Genomic DNA, 15,953 nt, shown 5'->3' on the forward strand with positions numbered 1-15,953 from the left:
CAGTGATCAGGAAGCTTAACTTTATATCGTTGGCTCAATTTCAACTTCAACTAGCCAACTGACATTTGTTTACGGTTTTTGTGACCCAGCAAATGGAGCTAATTCATAACGTATGCATACGTGTTTCCACAAAACCACATCTACAATGTCTCAACTCAATAGTTATTACACGATCCTCTCTTGGCAAGCTCAAATTTTGCAGAATTCTGGGGTTAAAGTGTGGAGACATCTTATACTTCAGCTGATTCTGTCGCTTGTTGTTTTGCTTTTCCAGTGGAGTAATGACGTATCAACAGATAAACTCGGGTCAAAGTTCATTTTGTCGTCTGCTCCAAGGGTGACAGGCTGTCAATATCAGAGAGGAAAAAGGAAAAAAAAAATACAAAAACACAACAATGACAAAGCAATAATTCTTGTTCCCTTTGGTAAGTAGCCTAGCTAACGTTTATGTCTTTCTTTATAATCAGCGTGAGGTATGCATGGAGTTTAGCATGCTTAGGTACGTAATATGTGTCATCTTTGAATTGCCAGTCCAGCCGGAGTAAGTTTATAAAACATCATCATCATCAATATATATTCAATAATATCATGCATGCATAACATGCATGTCATGATCATGATTCATGAATGATGATGTAGTATGATTTTATAGTTCCAGTAACTGTAACTCAGTATCTTCATTTATCATTAGGACATTATTAGTATAATAGCACGGGCTCCCATGCATTGAACACGTACATTGGCGTGCCACCCTTTTTAACTGCGCCTGACCGTTGTTTTTGACGTCTGAAAATTGAAATCATAAATAAATCATGTTAATTATATTACATGTTTCACTTGTTCATGTGTTTCAAGGGTGACCGTCATCAACTAAATTAAAATAATGAATTTCTTCGCCCCATTAGTTACTTTGTAATGTAACCTAGATAGCTCTAGATTCTTAGACTTAGTCTCCATGTCTCGCAAAATAATAGATCCAGCTCTATCAATGTTAGGACTGACAGAAATCGGCTTCAAATTGCTAGCATTCGCTAGACGTTCGCTTTTCGTATCTCTTTCCTTGTTGGAAAGGTATAACGTTGAGGAGATAGGAACATGTACATACCGAACATCCGGGACCTACTCTGCCATGGTTGGTTGGTTGACGTAATTCCCTCCTTTGCATTAGGAGCACCAGAAAATCAATTCTGTAAAAAGTCATATTGTATATACAAGTCCTTTTATGTAGTTAAAAGTCAAAATTAGGAGTTTCACAAAGTCATTAGGCAGGCAGAGCAGCGATGATAGCAGATCTTGTGACATGAAGTCTGTACACAAGTAGTCTTGAGATGGGTTCAGTGTGAGCATGCAGGTTGGGATAGCAGGCAAAGCGGGTTGGATCAAGAATGAGTTGAGTAAGTGCTGTGTTAGATTCAGCAGTTAGTGACCAGCTACCCGGATACAGACTTTCGCACTGAGCTTTTAGCTGCTTGACAAAGGGGTCTCTCTGTTTGTGAAGGGCTGTGCAGCAGACAAGAAAGTGCTCCCTGGTTTCAGCCTCTTTATTACACAGCAGGCAAGTTGGGTCAATGTTGAATTGGTTAAATTTGGCACGATTGCCCTGTAGGTTGTACATGTAAGTACCAGTCAGTAGTTTTGTCTTGATGGTAGCTCTGTAGACATCTCTCTGGTTACATTCCACATTTTCCCATGTTGGGTGGGTTAAACCGATGCCGCAGTATGCAGTGTTGAGATATTTCAGAGAGGACTTTCTTGTGGCTCCAATTCTCAGCTTATCATTCCAGAATGTAGTTACTGCAGAATGGGTCGCATTCTTCCACATTGCTTTTGATGGAGGACTGATGATCAAGTCATGAGCACTTGGGAGATCATATTTATGAAGTAGTTTGTTCACACCTATGAACCAGCTCTTTGATTTCAAGTCTTTCATTGCCAGTTGTCTTTCAGCAATCTCCCACTCAATAGATTGACCGGTTATAGTCATCAGGAACAGTGTAAGCTGATTAAGCTCAATTCTGGCTTCAACTGGAAGTGCACCAAGAAGAAGGTATACCGCTTCATCTGCAGTCTTCTCTGGCAGGTGTTGAATTTGCTTCAATATCTTCTTCTGGAAAGTTGTCAATACTTTCAAGTCAGCCAATGTTAGGTTCATGATTTCCATTCCATAGAGATAGCGTGGTTCCACATAAGTGTGAATCAATTTCCAAGAAAGCTTGGGGTTAATCCCATTAAGGCCATGCAATCCAGCTCCCATGAGAGCATAAGTGGTGCGTCTCCCCGTCAGAGTCCTATCCTGGATTACTGCTTTATTTGAAGAGTGGTTGTTTCTTTCTACACCAAGGTGCTTGCTGCTCTCAGCCACTTCCACTACTTGTTTGGCTGAGTAACGGTACATGAACACGGTCTTTTGTGCCTATGTAAATTAGTCATTGTGTAAAGCTGTGTTTATACCCATGGGTTACTCATCATCAGACTGAATCATTGTCGTTAACTGCACAAGTTATGTGTGCAATTCTAGAGAACGTTGACCGACAGCGGGTGTCAATATAGGCCTATGTGTCACTTTTAAAAAACAACGAATCATGCTCATTCTCAGCAGGCAAATACGATGGCGATGTATGCGATTTAGGTTTGGTATAAATGCATCTCTAGAAATGACCGGCGATTGTGTGTTCTCCAGTGGGTTTTATCATGTTAATTAGTGACCTGACACACATTTGTATTGGTTTGATTGAAATGCTTTCATTTTTTGTACTGGATCGTTCAAGCATTCCCAACAAATTTTTCAATGTAAGTGCCTCTGGCCCTAGTGGGAGTATAAACGGATACTATGGCCAGAGTTCTAGGGCTAGCATTTGCCCGAAACGCTGGCGTACACATGCAGTCAGACACGCACTTGAAAATGCCACATTTGCGTGCGAGAGCTACCTCTGTGCATTGACATCACTGCCACGTTGGAGAAAAATGGTCACATAGTCGATAGCAGCTATTGTTCATAAGACCAATATTGTGGGGAGCAGAATACACAAAATTTGTGTTTTAATATTACCTTTGACATTCTTCTGGGGCAAGCGCCAAGTCTTTATTCGTCTTTCAAATCTATGCCAGCTTCAAAAGGTTTAAAAGATAATCTCTGCACTAATAAACCCAAGCTGTTGTCGGAAACTGCTTCCCGGCGCGGCCCGGAGGATGTATCATTTACTCAGTCTTCAAATGATAGTCATATATTAATGACTGAGTAAATGCATATTTATGTAGATTTTACTTGTTTTGGTAAACTTGCAAGTAACTTCTCTAAGTCTTAGTCAAATTCAATATTTGAACCATTTCCATCAGTTAACATGATTCTGCGAAAAATTGATGTTTAAATAATGCAATCTGTATATCATTTGAAAGCTATATTTGTCAGCAATAATATTATACAGCTTTGGAGTTGAAAAAAGGCAGCATCAAATCATTGTAATGCTGTTTGTTAACTTTGGTATTTGGCCATTTTTCTTCATATAGCCAATTAAAAAATAATATTTGAAAAAAAATAGTGGTTAAGTGGCTAAATAATTGTTAGAAATTGAAAATTTGATATATTTAAACCACTTTAACATGTAAAACAATCACATTAAGACACTCAGATTTTGCACCCTCGTGAAACCCACTTGTGTACCCTGATTGTGAAACAGCCCATGTACGTATATGCATCAGGGAGGTAAATAAGGATAATTTACTGGGTGGGAAATTTAATTTATTTTTGCCCTCAAATCAGGGAACATAATTTACGGGGTGGGCAGGAGTAATTAATGACAACCAGGCGTGTGGATTTTCCAAAATGTGGACACTTTTTGTGAAGAAATCGGCTTCAATGTAAAAAGTAAAATTTACCCCCCCCCCACACACACACACCATAATATGTGTGATGTGTGATTCTATTTATCATATATCCTCAGGAAAATGTCCTTTTGTGATAGTTCCCAAACTGGAAAAAGAAAAAGTTATGTGACAATTTTAACATGATTGATGATTGTACCTAATCCTGTAATGTTCTGACTCATCTTGTCATGATTATAGCTGTTGATTTCTTGGTCACAATCATTGTCAATATTCGAAGATAAACTACCAAGAAGGTTAATACTGATTTTTGCCAATTACCACTCAGTGAAAAAAGTGAAAGACAGGGAAATACTGGGAAATTCTAATAAAAGTGCATTTCAAACGTTAATAAATAAGTAATACACTTTATACATCTTTAGATAGTTAAAAACAATAAAGAAGTAAAAGTGTGTTGGTAGATGAGAAGGGTTATGTTTTTATTTGGAAGCGAAATAAAAAAATAACTTCTTACCAATATCATAGACACACATTCAACAGTTACCGATTAGAGACGGTATAGGCTAATTAGTAGCTGATTTGCTAAATGTGTTGAAATTATTTGATAAAAATTATGAACATCTGTTTGCTTTTAATTTAAAAACATAAACTAAATTGATTTTTATTAATTTATTTACATAATTTAATATTTCTGAAATATAAAGGATTGCCTAACCAGTATTTTACCAAGTAGACATATCAATATTTTTAATGTTTACAAGTATTTCCTGGCTTGTGATATTACTATTCCCACTGTTTTTCTGCCCAAGCCAGAAATGAATTTATTATCATTTTGATTTTAGGCAGTAAATAGCTGACTTTGAAGTTTGTTGACCTATTTCCCAACAATAATAGGCCATTTATATTCAGTTATTCACCTTTCTGTATACTCTGCAAGCAATTTGCATGTTCAGGAAGAGTCATTATACTAGAATTAGGGCAGCTGTTTCCCCTATCAAGAAGGGGACTGTCCGGCACCATTCCCTATCCTTGCTCAAGTGCCACAAGCTATGTAACATTGTTGCAAATCATTAATTTATTCATGTTTATCTTCCACAGATATAGGTGAATATTTTAAGAAGATACATCATGGCAACTGCGGAATCACTCAGCAAAGATCCACCAGCTGCCGATTCTCAGGATTCTCAAAATGACAATGCAAAAACCAAATCAGTCTTTAGAAGTGGTCGTTTCTGGAATCCATGGGACACCTGGTCAGAGGATGAAAACATTTACTCTTCTGGTTTGAAAATGCTCATCAAAGAGAAAATTTCAAGAATCCCATCCCAGGCTGTAAGTTATACATGTACATACCGTACCAGGGTCAGAATTTCGGCGAGAATCCACTAATCGATTCTCGCAAAGATTCCCGTAAACAGATTCGCACGAATCAAGGTTGATTCTCGCAAACTTTTGTAGTGTACACAGAAGTTGATTGGCAAGGATCAAATGATTCCCGCAGATTTATTTTGCAAGAATCAAGATTGATTCTAGCACTATGAAACAAAATTCTGACCCTGCCGTACACTGTATTTGATATTATTATTGCGGTCTTGATTTTTTATTAATTTATACACAATCTGTAACTTTTCTCGAATAAATCTGAAACAATAAGAGTTAATATGCTTTAAATGAATTTTAATTTAAAAATTGCTGTGTTTGTTCTTTCCCGTAGTTAAGTGTTAGAAACAATAATATAGTGATTTTGCTTGTTTGCAGATCCTTGATGAAACATTACCTATTGTGAGACCAGATACAAACCAAATCAGCAATCCTCCTGCATCAGGAATCCGTGTAACATGGATTGGACATGCTACAGTACTAGTGCAATTTGATGGCATATCTATCTTGACGGATCCAATCTTCACAGACAGGTGCGGACCCACAACTTGGCTTGGTGTAAAAAGATACAGAGGCGTCCCTCTGAAAGTAGATGAACTACCTAAAATCGATGCTGTTGTAATAAGTCATTCCCATTTTGATCACCTCAGTTATCCGACGGTCTGTGAACTGAACAAAAAGTTTGGTAAAAATCTCCACTGGTTTGTACCGCTGAAGTTAGGTGAATGGATGAAAGCTGCAGGATGTGAGACTGTGACGGAGTTAGACTGGTGGGAGGAGGCACATATAGATGGTCAACCTGGTATAACTTTCGCTTTTACGCCAACGCAACATTTGAGCCAGAGAACAGCCTTTGACAAGTAAGTGCACTTATTTTACCCCATTTTATCTTCAAGAGAGAATTATGAATGAGTTGACATGTAATTTAAACAAAGGTTGTGAAGATTATACTGACTACGAGGGGGTATCCAAAAGTTTTTGAAATCACCCAGAAGTGAAGGAGCTATATATATCGATGAAATTTTGTCAGTGTAATCACTGGTCCTTACATGTATGTACATTATGGTCCAAAAATGATCTCATAAGTATGCTTACTTTTTTACAGGTGGCGCTAGATGGGCAGTAGGCGCATAACCTGCAAGATGGTGAAAATTGAGGCACGCAGCATGATTAAGTTCCTGCATTTGAAGGGTTAGGCCTATGCTCAGAAAATCTATCAATGAAATGAAAGCAATCTACGGTGATGATTTCCCATCATATGGCACTGTTGCTTTTTGAAAAAGGAATTTCCTAGTTTGCCACATGTCCCTCACAGATGAGCCAAGAAGTGGATATCCATCACTTACAGATGATGCGGCCACAGTGAAGAAACTCAAGAAAGAGGAGGATCTTATTTTTATGAAAAGGTTATGTGCCTACTGCCCATCTAGCGCCACCTGTAAAGAGAGTAAACATACTTATGAGACCATTTTTGGACCATAATGTACATAAGGACCAGTGATTACACTGATAAACTTTTGGATACCCCCTTGTACATACCTTTCATAGTGTCTGCCTGCTATGTTGAAGGTTCACTTTGTCAAAAAAATAAGGTTCGCTATGTCAAATATACAATGAAATTGGCTGTGTCAAATATACAATAAGGTTTGTTATGTTTAGGTTTAAGGTAGTGTTGGGTAATAATACAGTGATATAGGCAAGGGGGTGCTCCCCCCAAAAAAAAATTGTCTGTTGGTTGGAATACATCCAGTTGGGGGGAGGGAATTTGGGGTTACCAATTACAGCAAGCGAAGAAAGGGGATCAAGACCCCCAACTTTTCAAAACCTGTAGATGCCACTAGTTTAGAGCTCATATTGAAATACCCTACCACGTTTTCACACAGAAAGAAGGCAGGATTCCCCTCGCTAAGCGCGCGCCTCAGGAAAGCTCAGTCATAAAACGGATGGATTATATGCATCAGTGATACACCCTGCCCAGGATTTTAACAAAAGAAGGCTAGCACAGGAAAGCTGCAGGATGGCGCACACCTTCCTGTGTAAGGGAATTTCAATATGAGCCCTTAATAGATTTGATTATAGTGAACCTTATTCAACCTTTCAAACTTTTAACATAGCGCACTGTAACTTCTGTCACCTGCCGTTTCCAATTTCCCCTGCCTGTGCAGGAATATAACAAAGTCTGACACTGATTTTGTACTCATTACTTTACAGATTCAAGGTTCTTTGGGGCAGTTGGGTTGTAAAAGGACCAAATCACAGCTTCTTCTTTGCTGGTGATACAGCCTATTGCAGAGCTTTTCAGGAAATAGGACAGCACTATGGTCCTTTTGATGTGGCCGCTATTCCAGTAGGTGCAACAGAACCAAGGTAGGTACTTTCTTTAAAAGAATTTTGGTATAATATTGATATGTTTCTGATTATGTGTACCAACTTTGGTGCTTATACCAACTCTTGTCATACACCTTGTGATTATTGTGAGAATGGTGAATACTCACAGGGCATACAGTGCAGCTCTTGGGTGTATACCTTATTTAAAACCTAGCCCAAACTTTAACTTGGTTTTGTTTTAAATAGATTTCGTCATGGTTTTGACAACAAAGCCTAAAAAAATGTTTGATTTGCGTAACATAAAAGAAAATTAGGGTAGTTAGGATTTTTTACTTTTAAAGCTGTAAATTGCGTTTGATGAAGGCCTTGGAACTTTTTTTTTTTTTCTTTTCTTTTTTAATTTAATTGATTTTATTTTTTTAAAACTTTTTTTGGGAAAAAAAAGAAAAAAATCAGGGTCAGGCCTATTTGTAGGGTAGGTCGGGTTACGCTAATCAAACAACTTTTTTAGGCCTAAGCTAATATAAGTTTCAGAGTTCTATGATTTGGATCTTTGGGCTTACATATTTTTATAGTTTTAAAATTTGAATATTCTTGTGTTGTCCGAGTACAGTAACACTGTTTATAACATAATGTATCATGCTCATATAAATGATATTAAACAAGCAGTCACACTTAGTGCTCAAGGAATAAATTTTTGGTTAATGCTGATAGCAATTGCGCAAAGGCTACCAGCAATTCAGTCGTGGTGAAAAAGCACAAAGCAACTTTGTATGAAGTTTGCTGTTGAGTCCAACAGATCAAACAAAACCTCATGGTAATAATTGGTTAATGTTCTGTTCTTTTTAGGTGGTTTAAGAAAAATCGGCATTGCAGTGTTGCAGAAGCTGTTCAGATACATCAGGATGTCCGGGCCAAGAAGTCACTGGGAATACACTGGGGAACTTTCAAATTGGGCCATGAGGTAAAGTGGCTATAATATGCCTTAAATTTATACTTTAAATGCGTTTTGAGTGAACACAAGATGATAAATTCCTATTAACCTAATCATCCTGGCTTCTGCAGTGATTTAGTGAAGGTGACCCATGTGTTGCATGCCCAGGTTGCATGCTCTTACCCCACTCAATAGGTTGTAGCAGGGTCTTAGCTAGAAATTGAGGGTTGCCCGTCATTCAATAAAATTGCCTGTCCTAATTTGACCTTTAAAACATTTACCAGACATCTATAGCCCATTGGGGGTTCAAAGAGTTCAAATATGTGCTGATATGGCCTTGTTCTACAAACCTGGTCTACTAAAGAGGTCAAAGCTTCTCAAAACATACAATTTATGATACAGCATCTGTCAAAGGCATTAATTTTGCCCGTCCCAGGAGCAAACTGGCTGTCTAAAATGACGGCCAGACGGGTGGCTAGCTAAGACCCTGGGTTGTAGGCCTGGGATGAAACAAGATTCCAAGTATAAATAATATTAAAGAATACAATGTATCAAATCGGTGACATCCCGCTATCTCTAAGGTCCGCTATCTCTAAGGTTCGCTATCTCTAAGGTTCGCTATCACTAACGTGTAAAGTCTATGGAGATCAGAATCCCGCTATCTCTAATAGAGAAACAGGTTCGCTATACCTAAAAAAAGGTCCGCTACTTCTAAGGTTCGATATCACTAATTTAGAATAAGGTTCGTTAGTTCTAAGGTTCGATATCACTAATTTTAAATAAGGTTCGCTATCACTAATTTAAAATAAGGTTCGCTATCACTAATTTTGAATAAGGTCCGCTATCACTAATTTATTGAAGGTTCGCTATCTCTAAGGTTTGATATCACTAATTCCAATAAAGGTTAAGCTATACCTAAGGTTCGCTATCACTAATTTTGTTTAAGGTTAGCTATCCCTAATTAATTAAGGTTCGCTATCTCTAAGGTTCGTTATCACTAATTTAGATTAAGGTTCGCTATACCTAAGGTTCGTTATCACTAATCTTAAATAAGGTCCACTATCTCTAATTTTAAATAAGGTCCGCTATCTCTAATTTCAAATAAGGTCCGCTATCTCTAATTTTAAATAAGGACCGCTATAGCGAACCTTATTTGAAATTAGAGATATTAACCTTATTTGAAATTAGAGATAGCTTAACCTTATTTAAAATTAGAGATAGCGAACCTTATTTAAAATTAGAGATAGCGAACCTTATTTGAAATTAGTGATAGCGAACCTTAGAGATAGCGAACCTTAGAGATAGCGGACCTTATCTAAACTTAGAGATAGCGAACCTTAGGGATACCGGGATTGTTAAAATTAGAGATAGCGGACCTTATTTTAAATTAATGATAGCGAACCTTAGAGATAGCGAACCTTCAATAAATTAGTGATAGCGGACCTTATTTAAAATTAGAGATAGCGAACCTTATTTAAAATTAGTGATATCGAACCTTAGAAATACCGAACCTTTTTCAAAATTAGTGATATCGAACCTTAGGTATAGCGGACCTTTTTCGTAATTAGTGATAACGAACCTTAGAGATAGCGAACCTTAGAGATAGCGAACCTTAGAGATAGCGAACCGTAACCATCAAATCATGACTGTTATTAAATCACCTGACTGCATGCCATCCCAAATGGGCCAATTTTTGGCAGGGTGGAAGGGCGACCAATTTTTTGGCATGTCACTTGAAATTTTACCCCCTTCCCCCGGGGCTCATAATTATTGCACAGCCCTTATTTGGAATGTTATACATTATGCTTTTAAAAATGTTTTCTGAATGTTATTGATGATACCCTTTATATAAAATGTTTTGTGTTTGCTGGGTATTGTGCAGCTTGAAAATACAATGTAAGGCAGTCAATGCATTTTAAGGCGCATGCGAGTGCGATCGCCCGCATAGAGCCCACCTTAAATCACTTTACCGAGTGCGATTTATAGCGCACCTTGTCACCTGAAGGGGTTTCCAAAGTTGCAGCGGTTCCCGAAAGTGATTTGCATAAAACAAATCGATGTCATGGCCTTTACAAAAGTGACGACCCAAACAATATCTTTTCTACTCGCTGATTGGCCGTTTTTGACAATTTTTAAAATATTAAAATATGTAAATTAGCTGACCTTACTTGTGAGGTCACGCTATCGAAATATGATAACGTGCTGTTCATGTCACAACAAAGCCGTGACATGCCATTGCCCACCGTAGTAAATGAGGTAATGTTTATGCATTCAACTGAACTATATAATTATTTAGAAGCTGAACAAGGCTGATTTAATATTTTGACATGACCTACACACGTGCGATCTGTCAGCGGTGAGTGTAGCGCTATGATAAAATTGTACCGAGGTTTGCCGATAGAAATATCAGTTTATACTACTCATCGTGGATTCATGGCGGACAAAAAGAACAAGTGGGTTCAGTATAAGACATGGAAAACCTACAAGCTTAATGATGTAATGGGGTTTGAAAAAAACCGAGGCAGACACCAAAGTTTGGTGTTTGAGTTGTTTGAGTAAGCCCATCCCACGAACGAACTACCCCCATTCACGCTGTACAAAAGTTAGAAAAAAAGGAGCCAGTTAGCACGCCAGGCACCACTAAGCATGCAAAGTGCATAGCATCGGACTTTTGGTGATCCCCGTTGTCTTTTTTTACCGTGTCAGGCAGGAGCGTGCTGCTCATTAAATATTCATGAACCCAACACGTCACAAACACGTGGTCTTATTCGGCCGATCAGAATCGTTGCAATTAACCCGACATGGTTTTATGAATGAATTTTTGACCTTACTGGGCTCAGATATATACATATTCATATATATTCAAGATGGCTGCTGGGTCCTGGCAAAGACGGAATGAAAATCAATGGTTCCGTTCGGAAAATATTGCCGTTTGAAAATTGACTTTTTTCTGGCGTCAAACGAGCAAAAATTTCGATGACTTTACTCAAATTTCATTTATCTGTAATTTTGGTTATAATTTTTTGTTGGACATGGTATATTTTGTCTGACTTTGCTGGAAGCTTATTTCAAGTGGATTTTACTGCGGAGGATCCAGTTTTTCAACGGAGACGGACAATATGCATGAGGTGTTTCTTACCAAATTTTACAAAATTTCACCGATCCCACGCTTTACGATTCGTCAGTTCTGTGCACGTGATGTCATGCAGTGGGTGCGTGGGGCAGTGCTGGGAAATTTGCATAATTTTAACTTGGTAAGAAGTTTGATTGCCCACCTATACATTGTAGTCTCACATTCAACACCAATTCTTCTTATCTGAATATCAAGTGCAATAATTCAAATAGCCCACCTAAACTTCTTACCGAGTGCAAATGATAGCACACCTAAAATCCTTACCGAGTGCAATTAACAGCACACCTGTAGCTCGCCTGACTATTTCCAGGAGTGCGATTTATAGCACACCTGCTTTTTTCAAAATTCATTGACTGGTAAGGTTTGTTTTGTTCTGTGCGAATTCCATCTGCTCATATCTCAAAAGTTAATCTAGGTGTGTATTTTTAAAAAATGTATCTCTTTTAAATTTCATCATTCATATTGCAAGGAAATCCACACAAAAGATTACCTAGCAAACTTTTTTCTCTTTAATGGGTTCTTTATTATCAACGGCTATCAACTCTTCTTCAGAATGGCAACCCAACAAGAAAAAGTTGAGTTGACAATTTGAGGAAAGGGTGCACCTCAACTTGAAACTTTGCATAATAATAATAATTAATTGCATTTTTACACCCTATGTTAGACCTGAGATGAGCTTCTCGGGCATTAATCAACTTTGGGGCAAATTACAAAGAAACATGAACAAAATCCATGTTTGTCACCAAATTTTTTAATTATACTATGAATTTTTGGAGCATTGCCATTTGAACAATCAAGATGGATTTTTAAAAAGAAAAATACAAACTTGAATCATCTTATATTCTATGCATTAACATGGCTATATTGTGTAATTTTATTTGTTTCAGCATTACCTCTCGCCTTTAACAGAAATCAAGGAATGCATGGAAGAAGCTGGACTACCTGCTGAAGATTTCTGCACAAAGAAACATGGAGAAACATGGCACATTGAGTAGATAAATATAAATTACGTCTTTCATATCTTTTCAAATCGCACAACCAATAATGAGGAGAGATTTATGTGAAATTTTATAATAGGAGAGGGGAATTTTTTTATAGTAAAGCAATCAGTTTTAAACACCCCACTATGCATGCAACAAAGTGCCCTAATTTAAATCCTTGTTGTCAATGTCAGGTGCCCACAAATAAATATGTTGTTTGGTAGGAAATTAAACTCATTTTACTTCATACCTACCCTCATTTTATGCCACATTTTCTCTAGAGCAATTAATGATGTATGACCTCTAATTTGCAGTTTTGTATGGTGACAGCACCATGAGGGATGTACCCCCAGTTACAACTACTGCATTACTCAGATGCCCCCCCACCAAAAACCCAAAATTATAAAACTTTTCACTTTTGCAGCAATTTTGCATACTAAAAATGTGTTGATTGTCCCCCCCACAAATTCATTTCCCCCATTCCCCCGATAAAAATGTCTGGTGCCGCTACTGCATGCAATTGATAAAAAAATATCTGTAGCATTAAAACATGTTGCATAAAACCCAACAGCAGAATTGCTGAAGTGATGTTAGGGGGGCTGATGCAAAAAGGAGGGACCCTGAAAATTTTTGACCCTCCAAAGGGGGGGGGGGCTGAAAAAATGACCACAAATTTTCCTGGAAAAATTGAGTTTATATGCTTTTCTATGGGGTTGACCCATAATTTTCATGTCAAAAAGGGGGGGCCTTGACATTTTTAAGGTCTGTAAAAGGGGGCCCTGAAAAAATTTTGCGATGAGATTTTTTTGCATCAGCATTCAGTGTTTGTGAATGGTCTCTTATACAAATACACACCTGTCTGAAAGTGTAAATATTTGCAAATTATGTCAATACAAAAATTGTAATAATTTTGTTATTCATAAGGTGGTGAAAAAAAAACCCCGTTTTATGGACCCAACCAACCCAGATTTTATTTTGGGTTGTTTTTTTAAATAAAATACCTGTTTTTTGCTGAAGTGGATTGATTTTGACAGAAATGTTTTGGAAAAAATTCCAAAACTTTTAAAAGTGTGGTTGCAAAAGATTTCCCGATTAGTTTTTAATTTTTCAAGATTTCTGTTTTGATTTTTTTTAGGGGTTTAGCTAGCCTCTTCCAATACTTAGCAAGTCCATATCCGCCATTAGAACAGGTTTTTTTTTTCATTGCCTTATTATCAATTTTATATTCAAATATTATTATATATATCAGTTCAAATTTTATTATATTTATGTATGATGTGAGTAAAATTTAATCTTTAATTAATTAAAAAGATCATGGTAGGAGTAAAATAATATTGGTATCCCTTTTTCTTGACACCTAGAACAAGGATGTTGTTTGATATCTCATTGATATGACTTGACTAATTACAAGCGCACAAAAAAATTAATATGCAATATGTGACGCCATCTGGTCCATGGCGGAGGGCCAAAGGAGGCATTTTTGAAAATTGAGTTACTGTAATCATTACCTTATACATACAATAGGCTATCATTTACTGAAAACTCCAAAGGTCTAGCATACTTGGTTCTAAAGTTATGAAGTTTTCTGATGTCTATTTTCTTATGTATTTTATTGTTTTTTTCTCCTTATTTTTACCTTTATCTCAGTTTCAAATTTGCCGCCTTTTGCCCCCATGGACCAGATTGTGTCACATATGAAAATAAAGCATTAAAATGCAATAACAGTGATTGTAAACTGTTGAAAATTGACCATAGTTATGTGCAATAAACTTTGTTAATTTCAAATCATGATAAGTTTGTTTTGTATGTATTTTAAAGTGAATTAAATTTGATAGCTCTTGGTAAAGGCACTGAGTATCTCTGGCACCTCTAGACACATGTTTGCACAACTCTACTCAGTGGCGTCACCATGGGGGTGCACTGGGAAATTCCCCCAGTGAGAAAGTCTTGGCCCCCCCCACTTCCCCCAGTAACCCCCAAAAAAAAACCCAATTTGGCCAAGATTTTGCCCCCTGAAATTCACTTTACCCCAATTCCCCAAAAAAAAAAATACCTGGCACGGCCACTGTCTTTACTTGGCATATACTTGACTTGAAGAGCTCAGTTGTCACAAGTGACCTTCTATCAAGGAACTATCAGTGGTGACCTAAAATATTTTTGCTGAACCATGAAATGGTATCAGCCTATATGAGTGAATGTTACTTACTAGCTTACTAGCTTACTTACTAACTGACTAACCATTTGGTCTGAAATGGACATATCTCTAAATGCCACGAAGGTATGACCCCATGAGTGGTGTCACATGAAAGAGGAAAACATAAAGAATATAATAAAAATATTTCCAAACGTCAGAGGTCATCCAGGGTCACAGGGGTCAAAAAAGGTCATTTTAACCAAAAATGCTCCGATTGAGCTTAAATTTAAATGCAATGATCCTTATGACATTCTAAACATGTTTAAAACATTTAAAAGTTATTTAAGGTCATAAAGGGGTCAAAGTTCAAGGTTTCCAAAATGCTCCAATTGAGCTGAAATTTAAATGCAATGATCCTTATGACATTGTAAACATTTTTAAAATATTTTAAAATTCATTTAAGGTCATTAAGGGGTCATAAAGGGGTCAAAGGTCAAGTTTTTCAAAATGTTCCAATTGAGCTGAAATTTATATGCAATGATCCTTATGACATTCTAAACATTTTAAAAACATTTTAAGATTCATTTAAGGTCATTAAGGGGTCATAAAGGGGTCAAAGGTCAAGTTTTCCAAAATGCTCCGATTGAGCTGAAATTTTACAGCAATGATCCTTATGACATTCTATAAACATGTTTAAAATATTTTAAAATACATTTAAGGTCATTAAGGGGCAATAAAGGGGTCAAATGTCAAGTTTTCAAAATGCTTCAATTGAGCTGAAATTTAAATGCAATACTGCCGAAGCCACATGGTTCAGCTATGGTGCGGTTATCGCTCTAGTTTAGGAATGGCTTAAATTGAAGGAATGTACCGGACATTTTCAAATTTAACATTTTCTGATATCATTGATAGTGCTTTTGATATCTAAAGCTCCGACTGGGAAACTGAACTGTTTTTCTATTAAAAAAAACCTTTTAAGAGTGTTTTATTTAAAAGCCTGAGTGGCAAAATCTTGTGCCCCCTACCTGTTGACATACACCAAAAATCTCTTGCCTTTTTTGGGGGGCTCCTCTCCGTCTCCTCTTTTAGGAAAAACTAATTATGAACAACCATTAGAAATGGATAAGGGTTTAGCAGTTTGAACCACACACCCAGTTGACAGAAATTCAAGTACCCCCAGGAATTCACAAGTACCTTTTGATTCGGGTGCTGCGCACAATTACCGCAAGTTCCATCATATGC

General features: G+C 37.1%; 1 protein-coding gene across 1 annotated transcript; it reads left to right on the plus strand.

The window, feature by feature from the left end:
- Positions 1-327: 327 nt before the first annotated feature.
- Positions 328-12,673, plus strand: LOC140147821 (N-acyl-phosphatidylethanolamine-hydrolyzing phospholipase D-like). The gene is made up of 6 exons (XM_072169575.1): positions 328-425; positions 4,921-5,154; positions 5,581-6,062; positions 7,414-7,569; positions 8,380-8,494; positions 12,485-12,673. The coding sequence occupies exons 2-6, from the start codon at positions 4,951-4,953 to the stop codon at positions 12,590-12,592; spliced, it is 1,065 nt and encodes a 354-aa protein (XP_072025676.1). The 5' UTR covers positions 328-425; positions 4,921-4,950; the 3' UTR covers positions 12,593-12,673.
- Positions 12,674-15,953: the final 3,280 nt, after the last annotated feature.

This window comes from Amphiura filiformis, chromosome 3 (assembly GCF_039555335.1).
Source record: "Amphiura filiformis chromosome 3, Afil_fr2py, whole genome shotgun sequence".
Taxonomy (NCBI): Eukaryota; Metazoa; Echinodermata; class Ophiuroidea; order Amphilepidida; family Amphiuridae; genus Amphiura; species Amphiura filiformis.

Excerpts from the sequence above, each read along its gene's own strand:
- LOC140147821 (XM_072169575.1), top strand. The coding sequence starts at position 4,951 with ATGGCAACTGCGGAATCACTCAGCAAAGATCCACCAGCTGCCGATTCT. Across the intron at positions 6,063-7,413 it reads CAGAGAACAGCCTTTGACAA|ATTCAAGGTTCTTTGGGGCA; the intron begins GTAAGTGCACTT and ends ATTACTTTACAG. Across the intron at positions 8,495-12,484 it reads CTTTCAAATTGGGCCATGAG|CATTACCTCTCGCCTTTAAC; the intron begins GTAAAGTGGCTA and ends TATTTGTTTCAG.